Raw genomic sequence first — 25,479 nt, 5'->3', positions numbered from 1 at the left:
GATATTTTCTCATGGTATCATGTATTCTGCATTAAGCACTTGGTACTGCTTTATTCAGGAGAAATTATCACAGTGAGATGGAACATATAACAAATGAAATGATCATAACTAACAGCAAGGTGAACTATTTGCCTTTGACATGATCCAAGAACAATCTTTTTTCCACTTTAATATATTTTTATTGATTTCAGAGAAGAAGGAAGAGGGAGATAGAAACATCAATAATGAGAGCAAATCATCCATCAGCTGCCCCCTGCACGCCCCCCACTGGGGATTGAGCCTGCAACCCAGGCATGTGCCCTAGACTGGGAATGGAACAGTGACCTCCTGGCTTATAGGTTGATGCTCAACTACTGAGCCAAGCCAGCTGGGTAAAGAGCAATGTTTTTTTTTTTAAATCTGGAGGACATTTGGTGGTTTTATAACCAGTCAATCAAGGGTCTGAGCTGTCTGTCACTATTTGAGCCAATTCAACAAGAGACAGTGTTGAATCAATAATGCTGACAGTATGGGAGAGTAGCAGGTCATCCACAAAAATCTGCTCTGTCCCCCACCATAAGCCAGCTGCTTATATTGGGTAAAAAGATGAAGATTATATGGGGAAGTAGGCAAAAGGGCATGGCAAATGGGTAGTTTACAGGTAATGTGGGCTGGATAGTTGCAAAGGCCTGAGGATATGCAAAGGGCTGAGTGCTCTGGTTTCTACAACAAGGTTTTTAATCTTTCCATGATAATAGACAGCTCCAGGATGGGGAGGATGGGCTGCATTTCCAAGTGAGCTCCCAGGTCCTGTGTGCAACTCCCAGCCAGGTTAGAATGTGCCTTCTTTAATCATAACAACACAATCACAGTTAAAAGAGCATGATTAATTCTACTTACAATTATAGCTGTCCCCCGATATTCTATTTCTGCCCCTATCAGGTTTGAAAGGAGATAGTCACACCTTATAGTCCATTCATAGCAACAGGCCCTGGGTGTGGAGCTGTCTTTGGCCTTTGTGTATCACAAGTGCTCCTTTCATGACCACCTTCTGAGAGTTGCAGGGCCTGTTGGAGGTGACTGAAAGGGAGAAAGTACTCTAGGTCTCCCAGATCATCCTGTGGCTATGGAACTGGAGTGTGTAAACAGCAATGTCCATATAGATTTCATGGAGCGAGGGCTATTTAGGGAGCTGGACTGTGACTTTTTAAGCAATGGGGAAAAGTACTTGGGCCAGAACCCTGATATTACACAAATGTGTTTTCCATGATGTAAGAGTGGGTCGCAGGCCAAATCTCTCAGCCTCCTTCTGCTTCAACTGATTTTTAAGGCTAGAGTCAGCCCCTTCTTCACATCCCCACCAGAGAATCCATGGCCTGGAAGGCAATGCATGAGGAGACAATACCATATACACACACACACCTGGGTAAAGTTAATTTATTCTGATAACTTTCTCTTAAAGCAGCTGCTGAATATACTGTATTGGAACATGCTTCTGAGATTCCCACTGTGAAGAAAAATGAGTTGAAAGTATATGCAAATCAGCAAAATAGAGAGGTCACCATAATCTCTCAAAAACATATTATTTTTCAATCAGATAACTTTGTCCAATTCTGATATTTGTGTCTAACCACAAAATGAAATTATGAATCAGACCGGAGTGGGATCACCATGATTGGCAGCTGAAATCAAGGCAAAAAGAGCTCTCCAAACCATGGGCATGATGAAAATCAGGCCTGTTTTTCTTTCTCTTTTTCAAGTGCTCCTAGAGCCAGACATGTCTTTAAAAATCTTGACTCCATCCCTGTGTCTCGATTGCAGATGAATAGTTAATTAAAGGCTGCAAATTGTTTCAATGGCACTAATGAACAGTGCTCTCCACAATCAGCACCAGGTCTTACTTAGCCCATCAGTCATGACTTTTAAGAGCAGAAGAGCCAGTATCTACAGGAATCTGTGAAAGAGCAAAAATGAGAGAGAGGGGAAATAAAATGCAGCCGATGTTTTTGTTTTGATTAGTTTGTAGCCCGGGGCATTTTGGACCCCAGCTGCAGGCAGACCTCTGAATGTGGAGGACTTTGGCCCAGCTGGCCCTGGAGTCCATCTATGGAGGCTTATTCGACCCTTATATTATTATAATAAGGACAGACTTATGTTACAGTCGTTCCACATTGAATGAACTTCAAATTTGAACTCTGGTGTCTCTCAGTTAATTGACTTGACAGGTGCTGAGTGGCTAGTTTTGCAGCCTAAGTTTGCTGTAGTGCCGAGAGCCAGAAGATCTGGGTTCGATTCTGACTTTGCTCTTTCTGAGCTGTTTGGCTCAGAGTAAGTCACTTAACCTCTCCCAGCCTCAATTTCCTATTTAAAATGAAGCTAAAGTTGCTTATGTCATATAGTAATTTTTATGCAAATGTGAGCTAATGTATGTAAAGTGCACGTCACAGAGTAAGTGATCAAAAGATAATGGCCAGAAATGGTTTAAACATCCCAGGAAATTTAATAATTCTGTTATTCAGTGAAGTGCTGCCCAGGAAAGAAGATACTTCACAGGCTAACTTGGTCTGATGTAACTTCCCACGACTGTGATGTGTTTAGAAAAGTTTCACCATTGTCTCTGTGTTAAAGGAATGCTTTCTACCAGGTTTCTAATTCCAGTGGTTTTGGTGGTAGGATGCAGGCGGAAGCCTCTCTCCGAGCCCTCAGAGGTCCCAGCAGCATCAGCCCTCTGTTCCAGCTCAAAGGCATTCAACAAAGCAGCACTTTCTCCTCTTTGTACATTATTTGCTCCTATAAAATACACAAATTAGAAGTCCCTGGGGTGGTTCTTCTGGCTGACAATAGAAGCAAAGTCTAGGAGAAAGGATTCAGGCGACCATTTGGGGACAGCTTCCCAAGCATCGCTCCTCCTAAGCTTCCTTTACAAATTACATCTCATTTTCAGGTTTTTTTCTGTGCAACTGCCTCCAAAGACATATATCAAAATCGCTTCCATTGTCACTGTCTGAAAAATCACATTTTCAGCAAAAACACAATCTCTGTATCTGTGTTTCCAACGTGACAGATACAGCATCATGTTGGTTTCTTCAAGGAATATTTTTGGAAGTGCTAGAAATCCTTGGAGGCTACTCAAATGTTCCTTTGTTTGCTTCCCAGGGGTACACACGTGCACTCACTCACACACATACACACACGCGCACACACACAACACTTTTCCAACTCACTTACCTGGGACCATCTTGATTTATTACAAGTCTTAGCTCCTTTCTTTCTGTCTTTTTACTTTACAAGCCTGCCCTGATGGACTCTGGGGACCAGAGTGTGAGGTCTCCTGTGGACCCTGTGAGAATGGAGGTCAATGTAACAAAAAAACTGGAAACTGTGACTGTCCTCCTGGTTACACAGGAAAAGACTGCACCACACGTAAGTCATTAATCTAGAAAAGATAACCAACAAATCAATAAAGTTGTTAGCTTTATAAATGCTTTTTTCCTAACTGATCTATGAGGTGTTTTGTTAGGGCACATCTTTCAATTATCTATTGTTGCATAACAAACCATTCAAATATTTTGTGGCTTAAAATTATGATTTATTATTTCTTTTGATCCTGTGGGTTGATGAGATGCTTCTCCTGCCGGTCTTACTTGGAGTCACTGGTGGTTACTTCCAGTTAGTAAATTATCTGGGAAATGGGATTGAGTGGCCTTCTCAGTCAGGGGACCTATCCTTTCCCGTATATAGCATTTCCATAAGGTTAGCTTGGGCTTCCTCATAGCATGGCAATCTCAAAACAAGAGTCCAAGAAGGAGTGCCCCAAAGTGTGAACGTGGACACCATAATGTGTCAGAAGCTTAGCTTCAGAAGCCACACACCATCATTTCTGCCACATTCTATTGGTTAAAACAAATCAGAAGGCCAGATTCACCTCTGATCAGAGTAGTAGTAAAATCGCATTGCAGAAGATCTGCTAGCTGGGAGATAGGGTTGGTGCCATCTTTGCAACCAAGTTATCACAGTATTTGGAGTTATGCTGAGATGAGAGGCACTCTAAAGAATCTGTTAGCCCTAGCTGGTTTGGCTCAGTGGATAGAGCGTTGGCCTTCGGACTCAAGGGTCCCAGGTTTAATTCTGGTCAAGGGCACCTGCTTGGGTTGCGGGTTTGATTCCCCAGTAAGGGGCATGCAGAAGGCAGCCAATAAATGATTTTCTCTCATCTATGTTTCTATTTCTCTCCCTTTCCCTTTCTCTCTGAAATCAATCAGTCAATCTATCTATCTATCTATCTATCTATCTATCTATCTATCTATCTACCCATCCATCTTACCTAATAATAGACAAACATGTAAATTGACCGTACATTCGCTATGCTAACCAGCCAATCAGGAGAGTATGCAAATTAACCTAATAAAAATGGTGGTTAATTTGCATACGTGCGCTCCAAGCGGTGGAGTGAAGCCTGACAGCCCCGGGGCCCACGGAGCAGCGAAAGCCTCATGGCCACGGGGTCACCTCTGGCTGGAGCCCAGCAGGAGTGAAGGCCTGGGTGCTGGGTGCCGGAGGAAAACTGGTGCCAGCAGCCAGGGGAAAGGAAGGCCTATTGCACGAATCTCTTCGTGCAACAGGCCTCTAGTCCTATCTAATAAAAGAAAAACATGGTAATTAGCGTACGACCGCTACCCTTCCCATTGGCTAATCAGGGAGATATGCAAATTAACTGCCAGCCAAGATGGCGGCTGGCAGCCAGGCAGCTTGAAACTAACATGAGGCTTGCTTTCTTCAGTGACGGAGGACTCCAACGTTCCCCACCTGTCTTGCCGGCCTCTGAGCCTGCAGTTTGAAACATTGTAACAAATATAGAAGCTAAACAAAACCCCAGAAACCTGCTTTCAGCGAGCTGGGATCTCAGAGCTGGAGTTATACATTGTTTCGATTATAGAACCCAAACAAACCAGATACCTGCTTTCAGCAGCAGAAGCCTCAGAGCTGGAGCCAGAGCTAAAGCTGGCCCAGAATAAAATTATAAAAGAAAAAAAGGAGCAGTTGGGAGCTTCAGCCCTCAGCCCCTCACCCAGACTGGCCAGGCACCCCAGTGGGGACCCCACCCTGAAGGGTGTGTGACCAGCTGTGAACAGCCATCATCCCCTCACCCAGGCTGGCCAGGCACCCCAGTGTGGACCCCCACCCTGATCCAGGGCACCCTTCAGGGCAAACCAGCTGGCACACACCCATGCACCAGGCCTCTATCCTATATAGTAAAAGGGTAATATGCCTCCCAGCACCAGGATCAGCGGAGCCACGAGGCCTCCCAGCACTGGGATCAGCGGAGCCGCGAGGCCTCCCAGCACCGGGATCAGCATGACAGTGGGCAGCACCCAAACCCCCTGATCGCCCTGCGGCTCTGTGTGTGACAGAGGGCGGGGCCACAACCTCCCTATCCACCCTGCTCTGTTCCTGACAGGGGAAGGCTCCCCAACCTCCTGATCATCCCTGCTCTGTGCCTGATATGGGGGAGCTCCCCAACCCCCTGATGGGCCCTGCTCTGTGCGTGACAGGGGGTAGTGCCCCAACCCCCGGATTGGCCCTGCTCTGTGGGTGATAGAGGGCGGCGTCCCAACCCCCTGATCCGCCCTGCTCTGTGTGTGACAGGGGGTGGTGCCCCAACTCCCCTATTGGCCCTACTCTGTGAGTGACAGGGGGCAGCTCCTCAACCCTCTGATCGGCCCTGCTCTGTGCTTGACGGGGGAGCTCCCCAACCCCCTGATGGGCCCTGCTCTGTGCGTGACAGGGGGTGGAGCCGCAACCTCCCCATTGACCCTGCCTTGAGTGTGACAGGGGGTGGTGCCCCAACCCCCCAATCGGCCCTACCCTGAGCATGACTGAGGGTGGCATCACAACCTCCTGATCTGCCCTGCTCTGTGCATGACAGGGGGCGGCGCCCCAACTCCCCAATTGGCCCTGCTCTGAGCCCGACCAGGGGCTGCCCCTAGGGGTTAGGCCTGCCCTCTGCCACCCGGGAGCAGGCCTAAGCCAGCAGGTCGTTATCTCCCGAGGGGTCCCAGACTGTGAGAGGGCACAGGCCAGGCTGAGGGACCCCCCTTCCCCCCGAGTGCACAAATTTTTGTGCACCGGGCCTCTAGTCCTATATAATGAAAGGCTAATATGCAAATCGACCAAATGGTGGAACAACTGGTCACTATGATGTGCACTGACCACCACGGGGCAGACATTCAATGCAGGAGCTGCCCCTTGGTGGTCAGAGCACTCCCACGTGGGAGCACTGCTCAGGCAGAAGCTGGGGTCATGGCTGGCAAGCGCAGTGGTGGTGGTGGGAGCCTCTCCTGCCTCCACAACAACTCTAAGGATGTCCGACTGATGGCTTAGTCCCGCTCCCCTCAGAGACATCAGTCGGACATAAGCCGTCAGTCAGACATCCCCTGAGGGCTCCCAGACTGCGAGAGGGTGCAGGCTGGGCTGAGGATCCCCCTGCCCCCTGAGTGCACAAATTTCATGCACCAGGCCTCTAGTATCAATATATATAAAGAGCCAGCCACGGGAACACAGGAATGACCAGAATGACCGGTCACTATGATGCCCACTGTGGCCTTAGCTGTGGGTGGGGCCGGCTGGCCAAATTCCTGCGGCCCTTCCCCCTGGCCAGCCCCACTCCAGATCATCCCCCCACCCCAATCAGGGGCAGGGCCAGCCAGCCAACCACCCATGCACCCTCCCACAGGCCACTGACCCCCTATTGGCCCCCCTACCCACCCCATTCTGGGACGGGGCCAGCCGGACCCCACCCATGCATGAATTCGTGCACTGGGCCTCTAGTATATATATGTATGAAAGAATCTGTCTGTATTTATAATTATTGTCAGAGTGGAAACAAATTATAGACTGATAAAAAGTCATTAGATAAAATGAATTTGTTTCAAGGAGCCAGTAGAACTACTACCCTGCTGCTTCCTTTTCTGTTTGTGATTCTTACCTTACCTCTGTTACCCCTGCCTGTCCTACCTTCTCTACTCTATCCACAGTGGGACAGAGTAACCTGAGAGCTTCAGGAAAGCTGTGGGCTGGATGCTAATATTGGTATTTTCTTTTGTAATTATTTTTTCTGTTACAATTGACATACAATATTACATTAGCTTCAGATGTACAAGTTTAACTTGCAAAGTGATCACCCCTATAAATCTGATACCCATCTGACACCATGTATAGTTATTATAATATTATTTTTACATTGCTGTTTTAAATATGTCTAATAAAGGTTAGAATAAGTCTGTTGTTTGTGATGATCTTTGATTTTAGGAGGTGAAAATGGTGATTTGAATTAACTTTCAGTGCTTAGGACTTTCTATAAACCAGCAAGCAAGTAAAACCAGAAGCCTAAATGTAAATATAAAATGTAATACCAGGATGGTATTTAGCACTTAGTTCATCATCTAACCATTTTGGGAATGCATTGTTATCCCTAAGGACAATGTCCATGCCCGAAGACTTTTCTGGATATAACTAGGTGGTTTTTACTTTGGGACTGTTATTCTGGCTCTGTTGACAAACATTTCTAACAGTGTAAAGTGTGCTGCTGGAGCAGTTGGCTAGCCCTAACCTACTTGTTTGCTTTAAAAAAAAAAAAAAAAGCCTAAAGGTAAGAATTTACATATTCAAAAGGTAGTTACCTGCTATTTCCACAGTGAAGTGACATTTTCTGTCTAACTTAATTTTAATGGAATAATTATTAAGCGGATAGTGACAAAGTTTATACTGTTCCAATTGTCATGGTGACATAAATAATAGACTATTTAAAAACTAGTGAAGAGATAAACTGTTCATTCTTTAAAATATTAATGTAATAATTATGTTACAATTCTCTTCCATTCTAGGATTTTAAACCCCAGCAGAGTATACCATGATAGTGCTTCGAGATTTTTTATGACAATTGTAGGGTCTTAATTTTGTTGGCAACCTAATATGAGATAATGTATTGAACAGAATAGGCAAAAATATTCCCCACCTTCTAGTCCAGTTCAGTTTTTGTGTTAGGGGCTATTATCTGATTTTACACACATAAACAGAAAAGACAAATTATATAATCATTATACTAATATATTTAGTAAAATGAATGGAACCAAAGGGTAGGACTTCTTAATAATGCTTTGTGCATACTCCCCAAAGAATGCATGGCATTTAAAAAGAGGTTTGTGTTTTAAGAAAAGCATACATTTCTCTAAATATCCTGTTATGATGCTTACAGAATTTTAAAACCCAGTTATTCAACATAATGATCTGCAAAAATGCTTATAAACTATACAAGGTAATAAGTTTTAGAGGCAGGAAGGATCAAAAAGCTATTTCTAAAGATATTAGCTTTATATAAATTCTGATTTTTTTAAATTTATAAATACAATTACTTGGGCAAAATAATTCCTTTTTTAAAAAGGGTTTTATTTCACTTTGTCAGAAAACACTCTGTATTATGATAGTTTGTATTATTTTTACACTCCCTAATCAGTATTGAGGAAGGTGGCAGCTATGGCTTCATAGTTATTCTCACACCCTCGATAAGAAAGTACCATCTCAGACAAGGACATTTTCACTCTCTATATATGGCATTTTACCAAGTAGTTTGAAAAATTAGATAATTTTTCTTCATCCCAGCATTATTTATAATAATAAAATACAAAAAAATGGCAACCTAAATGTCCACCAGGAGAATGATTAAAAATAATTCTATAACACATTAGTAAACTATTCTGAGGCCATTGAAATTCATGTTTTGGAAGAATGTGTAATGTCAGGAGAATTGACATTAAACGATGTATATAAAGAATGATCCAAATTTGTAAAACATGTACTCGTGTAAAAATGGAAAATTGTAGCAGACAGGACAGTAATTGTTAACACTGGCCATCTCTATATGGTTGGACTATGGGTGAATATTTTTCTCCTTTGTACACTTTTGTCTTCCCCATATTCACTACTTTACATTTTCCTCTTTAACAATCTGGGGATGGGGAAATTAATCATCTTCGGACCAATCATTGACTAAATATCCAAGTAAGATAATTATCTGTTCTTAAAAGAGTGTCTGGTGGGCTTAACTGTTCCCAAATAGGGAAGAGGTTTTCCTTCAGTCTAACTGAGCTTGTTGCTCTTCACATTTAAGTTGATTTTCTTCTGTTTACATGATATGAATATTGAGCATTGCTTGACAGCACCACTAAAACTTAAAAACAAACAAACAAACAAACAAAAAACTTAAAGCACATAGGTATACCTTAGTGATATCTCAGGTTCAGTTCCAGACCACCACAATAAAGCAAATTTCTTAATAGAGCAAGACACAATTTTTTTGGTTTCCCAGTGTATATAGAAGTTATGTTTAAACTATAGCAGTCTATTAAATGTGCAATAGCATTATGTCTAAAAAATGTGCATACTTTATTGCTAAAAAAATGCTAAGCATCATCAGAGCCTGTTGGAAAATAGTGCCCATTGACTTGCTTGATGTAGGATTGCCACAAACCTTCCATTTGCAAAATAAAACATTATCTGCAAAGCACCATAAAGCGAAGAGCAATAAAATAAGGTGTGCCTGTAATGCTTTCTGTGAACACCTCATTTCCCTCTCTTCAGAAGTTCCATTTTCTAGCCTTCAGTCATTTTGTTATTACTCCTCTGAATTCTGCCATATTTTTATGCGCATTTACAAAATACGCCCCTCCACTACTGAGGAAAGGAAGTGAGAGAGATGGGGGAGAAGACACTAGAAGGGAGATACTAATTGCAAATACAGTTCAGGCTGTCAACATCATGTGGTCAAACATCATGAAATGATGAATAACAAGGAAATGATGATGATCAACCATCGTCAAATATCAAAACCACATTGAACACAGGTGTAAACCTTCTGTAGAGGTAAGCTAGTAAATGTTAAACAACTGGGTCTCTGAAATAGAAAAACCCTCATTGGTAGCATTTACCAATTTCCACCATGTAATACTCCCAGGATGATTTCAAGGAACCCATGTGATGTCCACTGGTTCACTAAAATTCCTGACATTTTGACAATTGGCTTTCCGGAGTTGTTACTAACAGCTCACAAATATTGCATTGGCTGGCAAATATTGCATTCTGATTTCTTAATTTCACTTTCTCTTTTGATACTAAGAAATAATTACTTGTTACGTGTCCATTTTACTTAGCTGTTTCTAAACAGATAATGAATTTGACCTTATGGGTTGAGTTAAATTACCCAAGAAATAAATAGTTCCAACCAACAAAAATTTCACTATTTATTTAGTCTATTGTACTTTTTTAAAAAATATCTTATTGATTTTTTACAGAGAGGAAGGGAGAGGGATAGAGAGTCAGAAACATTGATGAGAGAGAAACACCGATCAGCTGCCTCCTGCACACCCCCTACTGGGGATATGCCCGCAACCAAGGCACATGCCCTTGACCGGAATCGAACCTGGGACCCTTCAGTCCGCAGGCCGACGCTCTATCCACTGAGCCAAACCAGTCAGGGCAGTCTATTGTACCTTTAAAACAAAAATTAATAGTTTAGGTCAGGGGTCCTCAAACTACGGCCCGCGGGCCACATGCAAATACAAATATTGTATTTGTTACCGTTTTGTTTTTTACTTCAAAATAAGATATGTGCAGTGTGCATAGGAATTTGTTCATAGTTTTTTTTTAAACTATAGTCCGGCCCTCCAACGGTCTGAGGGACAGTGAACTGGCCCCCTGTTTAAAAAGATTGGGGACCCCTGGTTTAGGTCAACTTCTTCAAGATTAAAAAGAAATGTCAGATTGCTTTATTGTAGAAAACCTTCTCACTTTTTTTCTCTAGAGTTCATATAATTGGAGTATTGACTCAAATCTAGGGGAACTATTTGTTTCCTTAAGCAACCTATAAACTGTGTTCCAGCTACCTGTAGCACACCTGCCACAAACCAGGGCTGGCATTTTCCTTATGGCAAACTGTTGTAATAAATAAGGCCATTATCTAAAGCAGAAAAAAAATGAGTACATATAAAACAAAGTAAAATAAAACAAATAAAAAAAACCTACTAAAAGAACAATTAAAAGTCTTAAGCATCGCCCAACATGAAGAGGTGAGATGCAATAATATGCTTCTACCCTCTCTGAAGCAACCCTAGATCTGATTTTTAAAGTTGCTGTAAAATAAAACGTATTTAAATAATACATCTCCCATCCTTTCCAGCAGTGAGATGCTTGTCCCTTACCAATCTGGTTCTCAGCAGGCAGTCCAGCCTGATGAAGTATCAGCAAATGTCAGTTCCCACAGAGCAGTGCCACAGGGAGGCAACACTGAAGTGGCGACAGGCCTTTCAATGAACTATTTGTGCAAATTCAGTTTTTAAATAGGGATATGGTTGAGGACTGATGGGTATGTCATTGCCAATGAGTTTAGCTCCCCATCGCCTGTGGAAACAGAAGGGAGTCATGCGGCAGTGATACAGAGGCTTTAAGTTGAGGAGTTGTGTGGATCTGGGCTTCAGGATATTTGTCTTCCTGTTTTCAAACAGTTCATATTCAAATTAGCTGTCATTTTTTTTAGCACATCGCCATTGAAGGGAGCCCATTGGTATCTATCCCATTTCTGAAAGCACTTTTCAAAAGAAGCTTTTCAGAGGATTAGAAGACGAACATCAGACAATGATGGTGTTTTATTATTCTTTAGCTTTCTCACAAGATTTTAGATATATGTATTTCTGTACTCACCCCAGTGTATGCAGTTTTTTATTTAAATATAACAGAACTGCCTTTCAAAAGTAAATAAATATCTTTCCTGTATTCTTTCATCTTCTACAGTGTCTTAGCTAAATCTTTAAAAATGAAGTTAATCCTGTTATATCACCTTATGACTCTCAATGACCTACTAACGCTTTCCGCGATGAAGTCAGAATCCCATAAAGTTTTAGGTACGAAGGGCCCATCATCTCTCTGTCCCTAATACCACTTAGACTACGTTCACACGTATCCCACATACTTTAGTCATTTCTCCAAGAACCCTGTGTTTTTAAAATGTGGTGCCATTGTCCAGTACTCTTCCCACTAGTACATTTTTTTCTCCTTCCATTTTTATTGCCTGTTAAAGTTCTTCAAGGATTTTTATTTTTCAGTATATGGAAACTAACAAAAAAACTAAATCCCTTCTTTCCAATAATGGTGTATTATAAGTGTCTGTTTGTACATGATTAAAGCTATCGTGTTTTTTCATTCTCCAGCCCTTGATATACAAAGGACGCTCATTAAAGATATACTAGAGTCAATTAAAGAACATTCTTAACAATTTAGTAAAGAAGTTTGGGATTAAAGTTTCATAGAAATAATCCGCCAAGTAAAAAAAAAAAAAAGACATGAAAAATTCAGTTTTTGGTGCTGAAAAATATTCAGTAGCCTACACCCAACTGGGTTGAATTGTCAGGCCCGTTAAGATGAGATCAGTGGCAAAACTTCTTTGGTATCTATCCCATTTCTGAAAGCACTTTTCAAAAGAAGCTTTTCAGAGGATTAGAAGACGAACATCAGACAATGATGATGTTTTATTATTCTTTAGCTTTCTCACAAGATTTTAGATATATGTATTTCTGTACTCACCTCAATGTATGCAGTTTTTTATTTAAATATAACAGAACTGCCTTACAAAAGTAAATAAATATCTCTGGCTCTTATTTTCTATAACTAAAAGAAAGGGATTCAAGTGGGTAATATATAATATGTCATATTTATATAATAATATGTAATGCAATCTGTGCTACATAACACTAAATGGTAAATGTAGGCGTATGCAGTGCAGTGATAATACATCACCCAACAATCATGTGCTCTAAGTGATGGAGCGCCTATTCTGTGTTCACCATGCAATGTGGTTTCCCCCATTTCACTCATTGAATCCTCAGAACAATTAATAAAGTTGGGTTTTCCCCATTTTACAAATGAGGAAGCTGAATCTAGGGAGAATTGAGTAACTTATCCAGGGTAACTTATAGATAATTAGTAACTGAGGACTAGATAATCAGTAAAGTTGATACAAACACTACATATTCATAAAAAAATAATAGTTGTTAATATTAAATATTGTAGCCAACTGGTATAACATTTAAAGAAAAGAGAGAAAATTAAGATCCCATTGGGGGGAAAAAACTGAATAGTCAAAAAGTTGAATTCAGGGCAGTCTCTTTATGGCTTCATATTTGTAGGTTTCAAAAACAGTGACTGATACAGACAAGGGTATTGTTGAAATGTCAAGTGCCAGAGCAGCCTATGCTCAATCTCAAGATAGAGGGAGGGTGCTTTTTCTTTGTGGGTATGCAACTTGTTCAGCCTACCTCCACAGCCTAAGCTGCCTGCCATACCACATCAGTAGTGATAGTTGTCTATGGGACCTCAACTAGCCAGTGTACCTGCCTTCCCAACTGGTCAGAGCCTAGTGACAAATGCTGTAAACCAGAAGGTGATTGTAAGTCCTGTTCATCATCTAACATAAATAACAACCAGAAGAACTTGGTTTATATTCTGCAGATGCCGAGTGCTCTTACTCTGTTTTTTTCTTACAGGGCTTCCCAAACTTAACTGTGTTTAAAATTCTTTTTATATGTTGGTAAATATAGCTGGCTGGCTGCCTATAGCAATCCACGATTACTCTTGCTGCTTGCTTCCAGAGCCCTGAATTGAATATCTGGCAGAGTGCAAAATAAATTATTATTCCTTCAAAGTGAGTCATCCAGAAGTTCTACTGTCCAATGCACACACCTTTCACATACACAAACACACACCCCCCCACACACACCCACACACACACATCCTTTGTACATTACTCGTTGGGCTCATGGTCCACTGTGCTTTGAAATTTGTACCTGCCTGTCCAACTGTATGGAGCCTGATGACAGATGCTAGGTTTGTAATTCCTTAATATTTAAATATTAGAGGCCCAGTGCACAAAATTCTTGCATAGGTGGCGGGGGTCCCTCAGCCCAGCTTGCACCCTCTCCAATCTGGGACCCCTCGGGGGACATCCGACTGCTGGTTTAGGCCCAATTCCTGTGGGATCAGGCCTAAACTGGCAGTCAGACATTCCTCTCGCAATGCGGGACTGTTGGCTCCTAACCGCTCGCCTGTCTGCCTGCCTGATCGCCCCTAACCCCTCTGCCTGCCTGCCTGCCTGATCACCCCTAACCCCTCTGCCTGCCTGATCACCCCTAACTGCCTCTGCCTGCTGGTCTGATCACACCTACCTTGCCCCCCTACCGGCCTGATCACCCCTACCTTGCCCCCCTGCCAGCCTGATTGCTCCTACCTTGCCCCCCTACTAGCCTGATTGACCCTAACTTGCTCTCCTGCCAGCCTGATCACCCCTTAATTGCTCCCCTGCAAGCCTGATAGCCTCAACCACCCCTGCCTCAGCCCACGGCCTAAGCTACAGTCTGGCCTCCCTCTGCGGGAGGTGACCTGGTGGATCAGGGGAAGGCACCACCCCCATTACCCCACTGCTGCTGCCACTGCCAGCCTGAGCCTGGGCCCTTTGCAGCTGTACCTTGGCCCTTCACAGACTCACATCCCCCGGCCTCACCGTGCATGTGCACACATCTGCTGCACATGCAGCCTCCTGCTGATTGGTCGTTACATGTGAGGGCATAATGACTATTTGCATATTAGCTCTTTATTATATAGGATAATGATCAGTATGACAAATAGAACATTTTATTTTTCTAAAATCCTTTTGATGTGACTGAATCCAGATATCATTCTATCATTATTAGGAGCCCAGTGCATGAGTTTCTGCAACTTGAAAGGAACTGTGGGCTGCAAGGCTGCAGTGGGCACGGGGGCAGGTCTCGGCCCATCCTCCATGCCCCTGCCCAGCCCCTTCTGCCGCGGCCCCTGGTCTCCTGTCTGCCGGCAGCCCTGCTCCCGCCACTGCTACTCCCACACACTGCCCCCGCTCATACGCACTGATGACATGGAGTGATTGGGGCTGGCACCAGCAGCAGGTGTGAGCAGGGCTGTTGCTGTCAGCAGGTGGAAGAGGCAGCTGCTGGCCTCAATCGCCCCTCAGGAGCAGGGAGAGGTGGAGAAGCCTTGAGGGACGATTGGGGCTGGCAGCCGCCGCTCGCACCCATTGACGGGGCCGAGCAATCAGGGCTGGCACCGGGCGCCAGCAGCAAGTGCAAGCACCGAGTGGGACTGTGATGTGTGGGAACAAAGAATTTTCATTAACCACCAGGGGCTACCCCGATGACAGCGACCGGTGCCCCGCCTTGGTATGACGCCCCCACTTAGCTACTCTATCATCCCACCACGGCCGATGCCCGCCCTGTACTCTGCATGCCCCCTGGTGTTTGGCACACGTCATAGCGACCAGTTGTTCAGTTGTTCCGCCTTTCATTCTATTTGCATATTAGGGTTTTATATAACTAGGTGTACCGGTTAATAATGCGGATTTTTTTTCAATAGATGGAATTACACATCTATTGAACACATGCGATTTGATATGTATGCTATTTTGTTGTATTGACAACAAGCTTCAAAACTTCATATGTCAAATTTTCTGCAGGTGTTAACATCATAGATATTTTTATGCTTAAAATGTTGAATTTCGTGCCAAAAAAAGAGCATTTGTGAGAAGTTTTAATTCATTACTTTATTTTGAAGAAAAAGTTATCATATACTTCAGGAAGCTTATGGTGAACATGCTCCATCTCAAGATACCTGTGAATGCTGGTTTAAATGCTTTAAAAGTGATGCTTTCTATGTGAAAGACAAAGAACATCCAGGTCAACTGAAAAAGGTTGAAGACCAACATTTACAACCATTATTGGATGAAGATGCATGTCAGACTCAAAAAGAACTTGCAGAAAGATTAAACGTTGCTCAGCAAACAATTTCTGATCTTTTACAAGCAATGGAAAAGATTTTGAAAGAAGGAAAATGGGTGCCACAACAACTGAACAAAAGACAAATGGAAAACTGAAAAGTCATCAGTAAAATGTTGCTTCAAAAGCATGAAAGAAAGTCTTTCCTGCATCAAATTGTGACTGGTGATGAAAAGTGGGTTTATTTGGAGAATCCCAAATGCACAAAATCATGGGTTGATCCAGGTCAACCATCAGCATCGACTGCAAGGCCAAATCGCTTCGGAAAGAAGACAATGCTCTGCATTTGGTGGGATCAGGAAGGTGAAACTGTAAGTACCAACAACAAATAATCAATTTGAACCATGCTTTGATCTTAAAACGACCAGAATGTGCCAGAAGACACGGCAAAGTAATTTTGCTTCATGATAACGCACCATCACACACTTCAAAACCAGTTAAAGACACATTAAAAGATCTTGCCTGGGAAGTATTAACCCACCCGCTGTATTCATCAGGCTTTGCTCCTTCAGATTCCCACTTGTTCTGATCAATGGCACACGCACTTTCTGAGCAGCACTACAAAACATACGAAGAAGCAGAATATTGTGTCTCTCTCTGTACGGTCTGCCTCAAAACAAGGAAAGTTCTATTGGGATGGTATCCAAAAATTATCTGAAAGATGTGGGAAATGTGTAGCTAGCGATGGACATTACTTTGAATAAAGCACTTTTGATGTTTCTCTTGAAATTATCGGGTTTTCTTTGATTAAAAAATCCTCATTATCAACTGGTTAATGGTTAATCCATATTATTAACCAGTTAATGTTAAGCCGCATTATTAACTGGTTAACACTTAATCCGCATTTTTAACTGGTTAATGTTTAATCTGTATTATTAACTGGTTAATAGTTAATTTGCATTATCAACTGGTTAATAATTAATCTGCATTTTTAGCCAGTTAATAGTTAATCTGCATTTTTAACCAGTTAATGGCTAATCCATATTATTAACTGGTTAATAATTAACCCAAATTATTAACCGGTTAATAATTAATCCACATCAGATCCTAAGAAGTCAAGGGAAATGCAGTAGTGTCGATGTGAGACCCATCAACATTGAGTTGGGTTGGATGAGATGACTGCTGATGCACAAAAGGGGAAAGCCCAGAAGACTATGAGCAGAAACTCGCTAAATTTCATGCATTAGGAGGATATAGAAAGGAAAACCAGTAAATGAGATCAAGATTTACTTAGAGCAGCTGTTACAAACCTGTAGCCTTAGAGCTATATTTGACTTGCAGATGTGTTTTGCAGAGCAGGCAAATTCCTTTTAAAATATGTGATTCAATATTAAAAATAGCAGAAAATGTAGAAATACCGGGCCCATATTCCTATGTTGGAATAAATGAGCTCAAACCTCTTGGGGGTGGAGGGCAGCCACTTTCCAGCTGGTCAAGGTCCGACCTACTCTTGGAATTTCACCTGCTGAGACCCCGCCTGATTTCACCTGTGTGTTACTGGCCTGGCTCTGGGATCTGTGTTTGTGACTCCTGCTTCAGAAAGGTGGGAAAAGGCGACAAGGAAATAGTCTCAGATATTTAATTCCAGAGAAAGATGACTTTCAAGGGAAAGAAAAGGATAATCACTGTCTCATATGCTGCTGCTTTAAAAGGAAAAGAAATAAATAGAGAATAAGCAAAGACTATGTGATTTAAAACTTGGTAATTTTTGAAAAATATTCATTCAATGGAAAGGAAATGACATGCAGGTTGAGATTAAAAAATGAATGGAAAGTCGAGAAGTCAAAATAACACCTGCAAAGTCTATCGCTTGACAACACAGGAAACAAAATCATTAACCCATTTCTTTCTCTGTCCAGAGAATGTTTAAACTATTTTTTGCTTCTTCAAGATACACAATTCCTCCTGGTCATCAACCCATGCCATTTGTCTGTTGATGAATCTTACTCATTCTTGAACCCTCGCAGTCTAGGTCAGGTCCAATGTAATCAAGATAAGAATGATTCAGAATCCATGAGAGTTATTAATGTTGAAATAAAACCAAATACCTGCAACATTTAACTTTAAAAGAATATATATTAAATAGTTGTGCTGAGAGATATTTGGAGAAGTAACCTTTTCATTCGCTGTATTTTTCTACTGTGAAGTTTTAACTTGTCTCCTATTCCCTTCCTCCCACATACACACATATACATATATTTATATTATGTATTCTAAGTCACAGTTTTTGACACGTTAGCATCTCTAAAATTAGGAAGAGTTTCAAAACCCAGAGCCATATATAATTACCTTGTAACTTTCTAACATAGTCTATTTTCTAGGAACACAGTGAAGGAAACTGTCTGTGACTGTATTACAAATAATTTCTATCTCCTGGGTCCCGAAGGAGATAGACTATGAAGGGAAAAATCAAATGAAATATGTGTATTAATTTTCAAACAGTTTGAAGTGTCTTGATTTTAAATGCCTGATTGATCATGATAGTTATTTCCAAGTTGGAATAGATGTCTGCCTGTTGGCTTCTGAGACAATAGTGATGCTGAGTTTAAGATATGTGTATTTGCTTTTTTTCTGTAATAAAAGTGACAGGCCCAAGAAAAGGGGGGGGATTCTCCTGCTATTTTAAGATGCTGTGGAGCTCACTGTGGTTTTGTGCCATCATTAATCAATTGTCTGAAAATAGAGAAGGAAGGGAAGGAAGCCTGCAGACCACTTAATGCGCCTCACTTTAGAACAGCAGCAAAGATATCAGACTTCCTGGATGTCTGCCTTTGTGAGAGTCTCCACATAATTAATGTGTTTTGGAAGCTCAGTCTAAAAGTTTTCAAATCTGGAGGAAGAAGTTGTGTAATATCATTGAAATTGCCTATGTATTCCCACCAGGATAATGTGTGTCAGCTATTACCAGGAAATTACGTTTCATTATACTATAGAAACTGACAGATCTCCACTGTATATTTCAACTGTGTGTTGCTAAATTTTAACTTTAAGAGAATGCAATATGAGAGTGCTAACATGTTCATACATAGATCATTTCTGTAGAGAATGTCTATAACTTAAACTACGTGATCCAGCAATCGGTTTTACAGCTCTAATGATCACATCATGATAAAATTGTCTAGTATTTTATGCTCTACAAAGCATTGACCTCTATTGTCTTGTTCAAACTTGGAAAATTATTTAAGGGAAACAAAGATCTCCAGTTAAGTATTACACAACTGTGGAAATAGTAAAGAAGCCAGTTCAAGTTATATTTAGTCTCTTAAAGTATTATTGCCAGCAATCTTCAATGATGTGCCTTTATAGTATCTGATGTACTATTTTAATATTGCACTATCTTGGATTTCTATATGCATTTTTTTTATCTTCTCAATTAGAAAGTAAGACAATTCTGGTTGAAAACAAAGGAAAAGGCTATACATTAGATGAAGAATGGTTTTACAAATGCAATGCAAATGTTTGCAAAAGCCACCCTTTGCAAAATGGCACATTTCCACTCACTTAGTATTCAAGTACATTATCCACCTGACAAGATAGTAAAATATCTCACTCATCTGTTCAGGGCTAATTTTTCACATTTTAATAATTGTATTAGTCCCTAGAACTGCCTTTTAAAACTTTCCAAAGAGTACTAATAACTTATTTAAGATTAATTACATGTCAGCTTTGAGGTCAAAGAGTTTGACTGGCTTTTAGTTATCTGAATTAAAATGCATCTGCTCTGAAAAGAAGGCATAGTATTAAAATTCTGTCTTCTTTACCAACCTTAAGTTCTTATTTATTTTAAAAAATAGACATAAACATTACCTCATGTCATTGACAACAACTAAATGAGAAGGAGATGGCACAATGAATGCTGGTAAAGAAATTTGATACAGAAGGATATCTTCAAGGGAAGACAATTACTTCCTGAACCTATGTAGCTTAGTTTGCTAACTGGAGAACCAATAAGAAGTAGGCCACTTATGACAAGTCTTCTCTGTCTAAAATCCTCATGGTGGTGTCACAGAGCATAACCTTGAAATTTAGTTGAGCAAGAATCCTATATAATAAAAGGCTAATATGCAAATAGACCAAACGGCAGAATGACCGGTTGCTATGATGTGCACTGACCACTGGGGGGCAGACGCTCAATGCCGGAGCTGCCCCCTGGTGGTCAGTGTGCTCCCACAGGGGGAGCACCGCTCAGTCAGAAGCCGGGCTCACAGCTGGAGAGCGCAGCAGTGGTGGAGGGAGCCTCTCCCACCTCCGTGGCAGTTGGACACCCCCCAAGGGCTCCTGGACTGCAAGAGGGTGCAAGCCGGGCTGCGAGACCCCCACCCCCCAGTGCACAAATTTCATGCACTGGGCCTCTAGTTTGGGAATAAGAAAATAAATGAAAAATAGATATCTGAATGGAAAATTGGGGGACTTTGAGAAGTATCAGGTAAAAGCAAAGGGAAAGAGAAGAAAGGTCTAAAGGAGTCTGTTTTGGTTTTTAACTAATTCTGACTTAAATGTGTCCATAGAGGCAGCAAAAAAAATGAGTAACAAATGTAGAAGAAAAAAATAGCAATAAAATTGTTTGAATCAAAACTATTTAAATTTACATTAATGCATTTTGAATATGACCTCTGGTGAATTATATATCCATTTCCTTTCATTTTCCTCCTTTCAGATTAGAAGATGGATTATTGTGAGGATCAGGGTGACTATGTAAAAATAGCTACATGAGTCTTCCTATGGTAGATCCTAAATAACTAGTAACTCTTATTAGGACAATTAATTTTCTAAAATTCCAGATATTGCTTTCCAAGAACTATTAGTGGTTTTTTTGTTTAAAACTTTTAGTTTTAATAAAAAAATAAAGATAGTCTGGTGAGCGGTGGTGCTATGTTAGCATGGTTTTGCAAATCTCTGTGGTCATTTTCACTACCAATTTGGGAAAATTAGTTTCTCTGTCTTTCCAAGGGTTTATTTCTCTCATCATAGGTTCTTGTAGCCCAGCCTCAAAGGCTGACTCCTTTCCTTTCTCTCTCTCTCTTTTTTTTATAATATATTTTTATTTAGTTCAGAGATGATGGGAGAGGGAGAAAGAGATAGAAGCATCCATGAGAGAGAATCGCTGACTGGCTGCCTCTTATACAACCCCCACTGGGGATTGAGCCCACAATCGGGACGTGTGCCCTGACCTGGAATAGAACTGTCACCTCCTGGATCATAGGTTGATGCTCAACCACTGAGCAACCCGGTTGGTGACTCCTTTTCTTTCTTCATAAAAAAAAAGTGCTTTGGGGAAAATTATATTCCTCCTTGGAATTCTGTAACTTAACAGAGAGACTTTGCCAGTCAGCGTTGCCAGTTTTCCCTTGGTCCTGGCACACAAAACAAGAACTGGTTTCCAAGGGAAAGCATGCAGTACTCTGTATGCAAAGTAGTATTTTTACATAGCTCTGAATGTCACATCCAAATGTAAAGCTGCCTGTTGCCTCAAGTGTGAAATTCATTCTCCTTTAAGTTTTGTGTTTCTTTGCAACTGCTGACACTGGTATTTGGGGATTGCTGGGCAGGGGAAGCGCATATGACAGGGTTTAAGTGGTAATGACTGTGACCTCTCCAGCTGTTACCTCTGTCTCCAAGAAGGAGATTTCATGTGGAAGCTACCCCTGGGCCAAACCAGTGAGTCAAGGGAATGGACATGTTTATTTTTTTTTTGTCTTGATGTTATTTTACAATCTCTTCCAGGTTGTAGATTTTTCAATATGTCGTCATCACCAGTGTTTTGGGAGAGCCCATGTTTAAAATGACATGGTATCTTTTATCATTTGAACTCAAATATATAATAGATTGGACATCCAGTTATTTTCAGATTTCTCTACCTGAGAGCAGTCTGCTGAGTGATTAGAGTTTGGTTTTTAGGAAGAATGTTAGGATGTTTATCTTTGCTCACTTATTGAGTAGTATCCTGGGACCAATGTCCCAGTTGGTAATTGTCCATGAGGATTTAAAGATACTAACCAGTTTTCTAAATGCATTTTGTCTTGAGTTTTGAGGTTGATTTCCGTTCAGAGTGCCAGTTGAGGATTAACAAGGCTACTAGAGAGTCTGCCTATTTGTCATGATGCCATATAGTTTTCATCTGGGTCCAGGTGGCCCGTGCCTGGATCCCTTTTCATCTTCCCACTGCTCTCCTGTAATGGCTGCCGCTCCTTTAAACTATCCTTTCTAATGCAGAGGGTCAGTGAGAAGAAACTAGTGTCTCTGAGGTTAGATCCAGACGTCCCATTTAGGGAAAGCACCTAATCAGAAATCTGGATTTTTAAATCTATTAATTGTCATAATTGTATGAGGTGCTGAGAACTATATCTCACATGAAAATAGCAAAAATAAGAATAACCGCTATAATCAAGGACCACAAAAGGAATGTAAAAAAGTATCCTTTATTTAGAGAGGGAAGTTATTCACCATAATGATGGGCAAGATTGTGTAGTTATTGCTGTGCAACACGTTTCCTTAAAATGTAATGACACAAAGCAACCACTATTTATTATTTCTCCAGGATTCATGGATAGTTGGAAAGTTGTGCTGGTCTGGACCATACTCAGTAGACTCCCTCATGTATCTGCAGTCAGCTGGTAGGTCAGCTAGGGCTGGCTGGTCCAACGTGGCCTCTTAGGACTAATCTCAGAACTGGCACATCGTCCTTCTGCTGCAGACAAAGCAGTCACAAGACCACCCATGATGCAAGGGGTGGAGACAAAAGCTTTGCCATTTGAAGAGAATCACATTGCAAAGGACAGGGATATAGGGCTAGGAGAACTGGGGACATTTGTACAATGTATGGACCACAGTTGCTTTCTCAGATTATGAGGGGCAATATTGCCACCCCTTCCCATATTAGATCTTACCAACTCTTTTATTCCATATTTCAAAAGTGAGATGTGAGGCTTTGAATAACCTCTAGCCCTCATTGAAGTTAGCATTTGACAAAAATAACTAGATAGCTCCATATTGTTGTTTTGTGCTAGTTAATATACATTTCTACAACACTTGGATTAATACATATATATTTCTTCATTAATTGGTCTTGATTTTTAAATTGGTCTCTTCTGAAAGTGTTTCTTCTTTTTCCTCCTTTCTTTTCCCTTTCATATAAATGTATATGTATGTATATGAATATATATATGTGTGTGTGTGTCTGTGTGTGTGTATGTGTACACACACACAGACACACACACGCACACTTTTCCTCTGCCACTTCTGCCAGCATGCCAGCATCCTTGCTTTAATTTGGCCCTCTGAGGCACCATCTTCACTACTGATTATTCTAAAGGTCACTGCCCAAGGAGGAAGAGATGTTATCTGCCTCACTGGGGACAAAGAGTTACTCTACAGAGGCTGGAGATGTTAATAAGAGGTTTATACGCCCTTCATGTGGTAGTTCTAATAGAAAATCCATAGGCTCAGCCATGGGGGGCTTAAAATCTGGTCCGTAATTTTGCACCTGAGGTAGCTGCATTTATAATCCTCCATCGGCTACAGTGTTGTCATCCACATTAAGAATTTAATGAGCACCAACAGGCCTAGTTATGTTCGGAACACAGAGGTAGCCATATCCCCTTCCCAGCAAGCTGTTGCATGATTACAGGGTACCTGGTGCGCACGAGGACCTGGGACCTCCCCATTTTTACTGACTTCATAAATCTACACACAGACCTCACTTTGGGGCTCATATTATTAAGAGGAGACTACAGAGGAAAAATAAACCCCATTTGGTCAAGTAAATGGCATGCCTGCTTCTGTAGCTACCCATGGTTTATTACTGCTCTGTGTTATTTCCAGCAGTGATCAGAGGGGACCTCTAAGACAGCTGAAACTGCTGATGTCTCTTGGGCAGTTTCAGAATAATACAGATTATAAATAATTCTGCCTATGTACCCTATGTCTTTAGGATTCTTTTTGCCTACTGAATATGATGTTGGCTGTGGGTTTGTCATATAAATTCCTTTAGGAATATTTGTATGAAAACAGGCTATTTGGATATTTGTCCCCTGGGAGAGCTTTTGCCTATTCTCCCCCCGCCCCAAAGTCAGAATGACCTGTTTTTCATGCCGTAATCATTTCCACAGCCAAGTGAAGATTTGTGAACTGTAGTGAGGGACACACCACAGGCACATAAACTTCTAAGAAGCCTTTGTGATCTTGCTGAAACTTGCTTTGTTTGTTTGTTTTTAATCGTGTTTGTTCATTGAGGATTCAGAGTTGGCTTTTGGAACTGAAATTCAGGGTGCAAGTGTGGGAGAGTGTTCACATTAAAGTGACATTTTATTGTACAACAGGTGCATGCCTTTTATGGATATCACCTCTGCATGCAACAGAAGTTACATATTAGAATCAGTAAAATATATGATCCCTTTTAGTTAATATTGTTTTTATTCTCCAAAGACATTTAAAATATGAGCTGCTATATTCAGGCTTTACTTTTTGTCTACTACCATTTTGAGGGAAAATTTTTTTAAGAAGTATCAAATACCACATGAATGTGCAGTTAAACTATGGTTTCTATTTGGAATGCAGAAATGTGAGTATGCACCAAGGTTTGCAAAACCACCTGTACAATTTTATTCCAGCATTTTACAAAGTGTTTTACTGAAATATCTGTTAAAAATACAACTCCATGGCCCTTTGTCAGTTCTGCTGAGTCAGACCCTGAGAGTAGAGCTGTGGTGTCTCCACGTTAAGTCAATCACTTTGTTATTTCTTATGCTATTAAAGTTTGAGAAACACTGCTGAGCTTATCTCAGAATTCAATTTGATTATTTTTTAAAATTGAAATCATTATTTTTTATTGAATTTACTAGGGTGACATTGGTTAATAAAATTATATAGGTTTCAGGTGTACAAGTCTATAATACCTCATCTGTATATTGTACTGTGTGTTCTCCTCCTAAAGTCAAGTCTCCTTCCATCACCATCTATCCCCTCTTCACCCTCCCCTACCACCCTGCACCCGTTTTTCCTCTGATGATCACCATACTGGTGTCTGAGTCTATGAGTTTGTTTTTTTTATTAATCCCTTCACCTTTTCCACTCAGCCCCCCATCTTCCCTCCCCTCCCCTCTGACAGCTGTCAGTCTCTTCTCTGTATCCATGATTCTGTTTCTATTTTGTTTGCTAGTTTATTTTGTTCATTAGATTCCACATATACCACTAAGAAAAATCATGCGGTATTTGTCTTTCTCTTACTGGCTTATTTCACTTAGCATAATACTCTCCAGGCCCATCCACACTGTTACAAAAGGTAAGATTTCCTCCTTTTTTTTTTTTTTTTTTTTTTTTTTTTTTTTTTTTTTTTTACTGCCGAGTAGTATTTCATTGTTTAAATATACCACATTTTTTTTAACCACTCATCTTCGGAAGGTCACTTGGGCTGCTTCCAATATTTGACTATTGTAAATAATGCTGCAATAAATGTAGGAATGCATATATTCTTTCGAATCAGTTTTTTGGGTTTCTTAGGTTATATTCCCAGAAGTGGAATTGCCTGGCATTTCTCGCATGATTAGTGACACTGAACATCTTTTTTATATGTCTATTGGCCATTTGCATGTCCTCT

At 41.1% G+C, this 25,479-nt stretch overlaps 1 protein-coding gene across 1 annotated transcript in view; it reads left to right on the top strand.

Annotated features, from left to right (window-relative positions):
* The window catches only part of LOC118677522 (EGF-like and EMI domain-containing protein 1), a 610,230-nt gene that overhangs the window by 515,292 nt on the left and 69,459 nt on the right, over positions 1 to 25,479 (top strand). Inside the window, exon 16 of the mRNA XM_036352669.1 lies at positions 3,271 to 3,402. Within this exon, the coding sequence (XP_036208562.1) occupies positions 3,271 to 3,402 (132 nt within the window). The remainder of the gene's footprint in view (positions 1 to 3,270; positions 3,403 to 25,479) is intronic.

Source organism: Myotis myotis, unplaced genomic scaffold, assembly GCF_014108235.1.
Source record: "Myotis myotis isolate mMyoMyo1 unplaced genomic scaffold, mMyoMyo1.p scaffold_m19_p_2, whole genome shotgun sequence".
NCBI lineage: Eukaryota > Metazoa > Chordata > Mammalia > Chiroptera > Vespertilionidae > Myotis > Myotis myotis.
The sequence above is the reverse complement of the archived record's forward strand: the minus strand, read 5'-3'. Positions and strand labels throughout refer to the sequence as shown.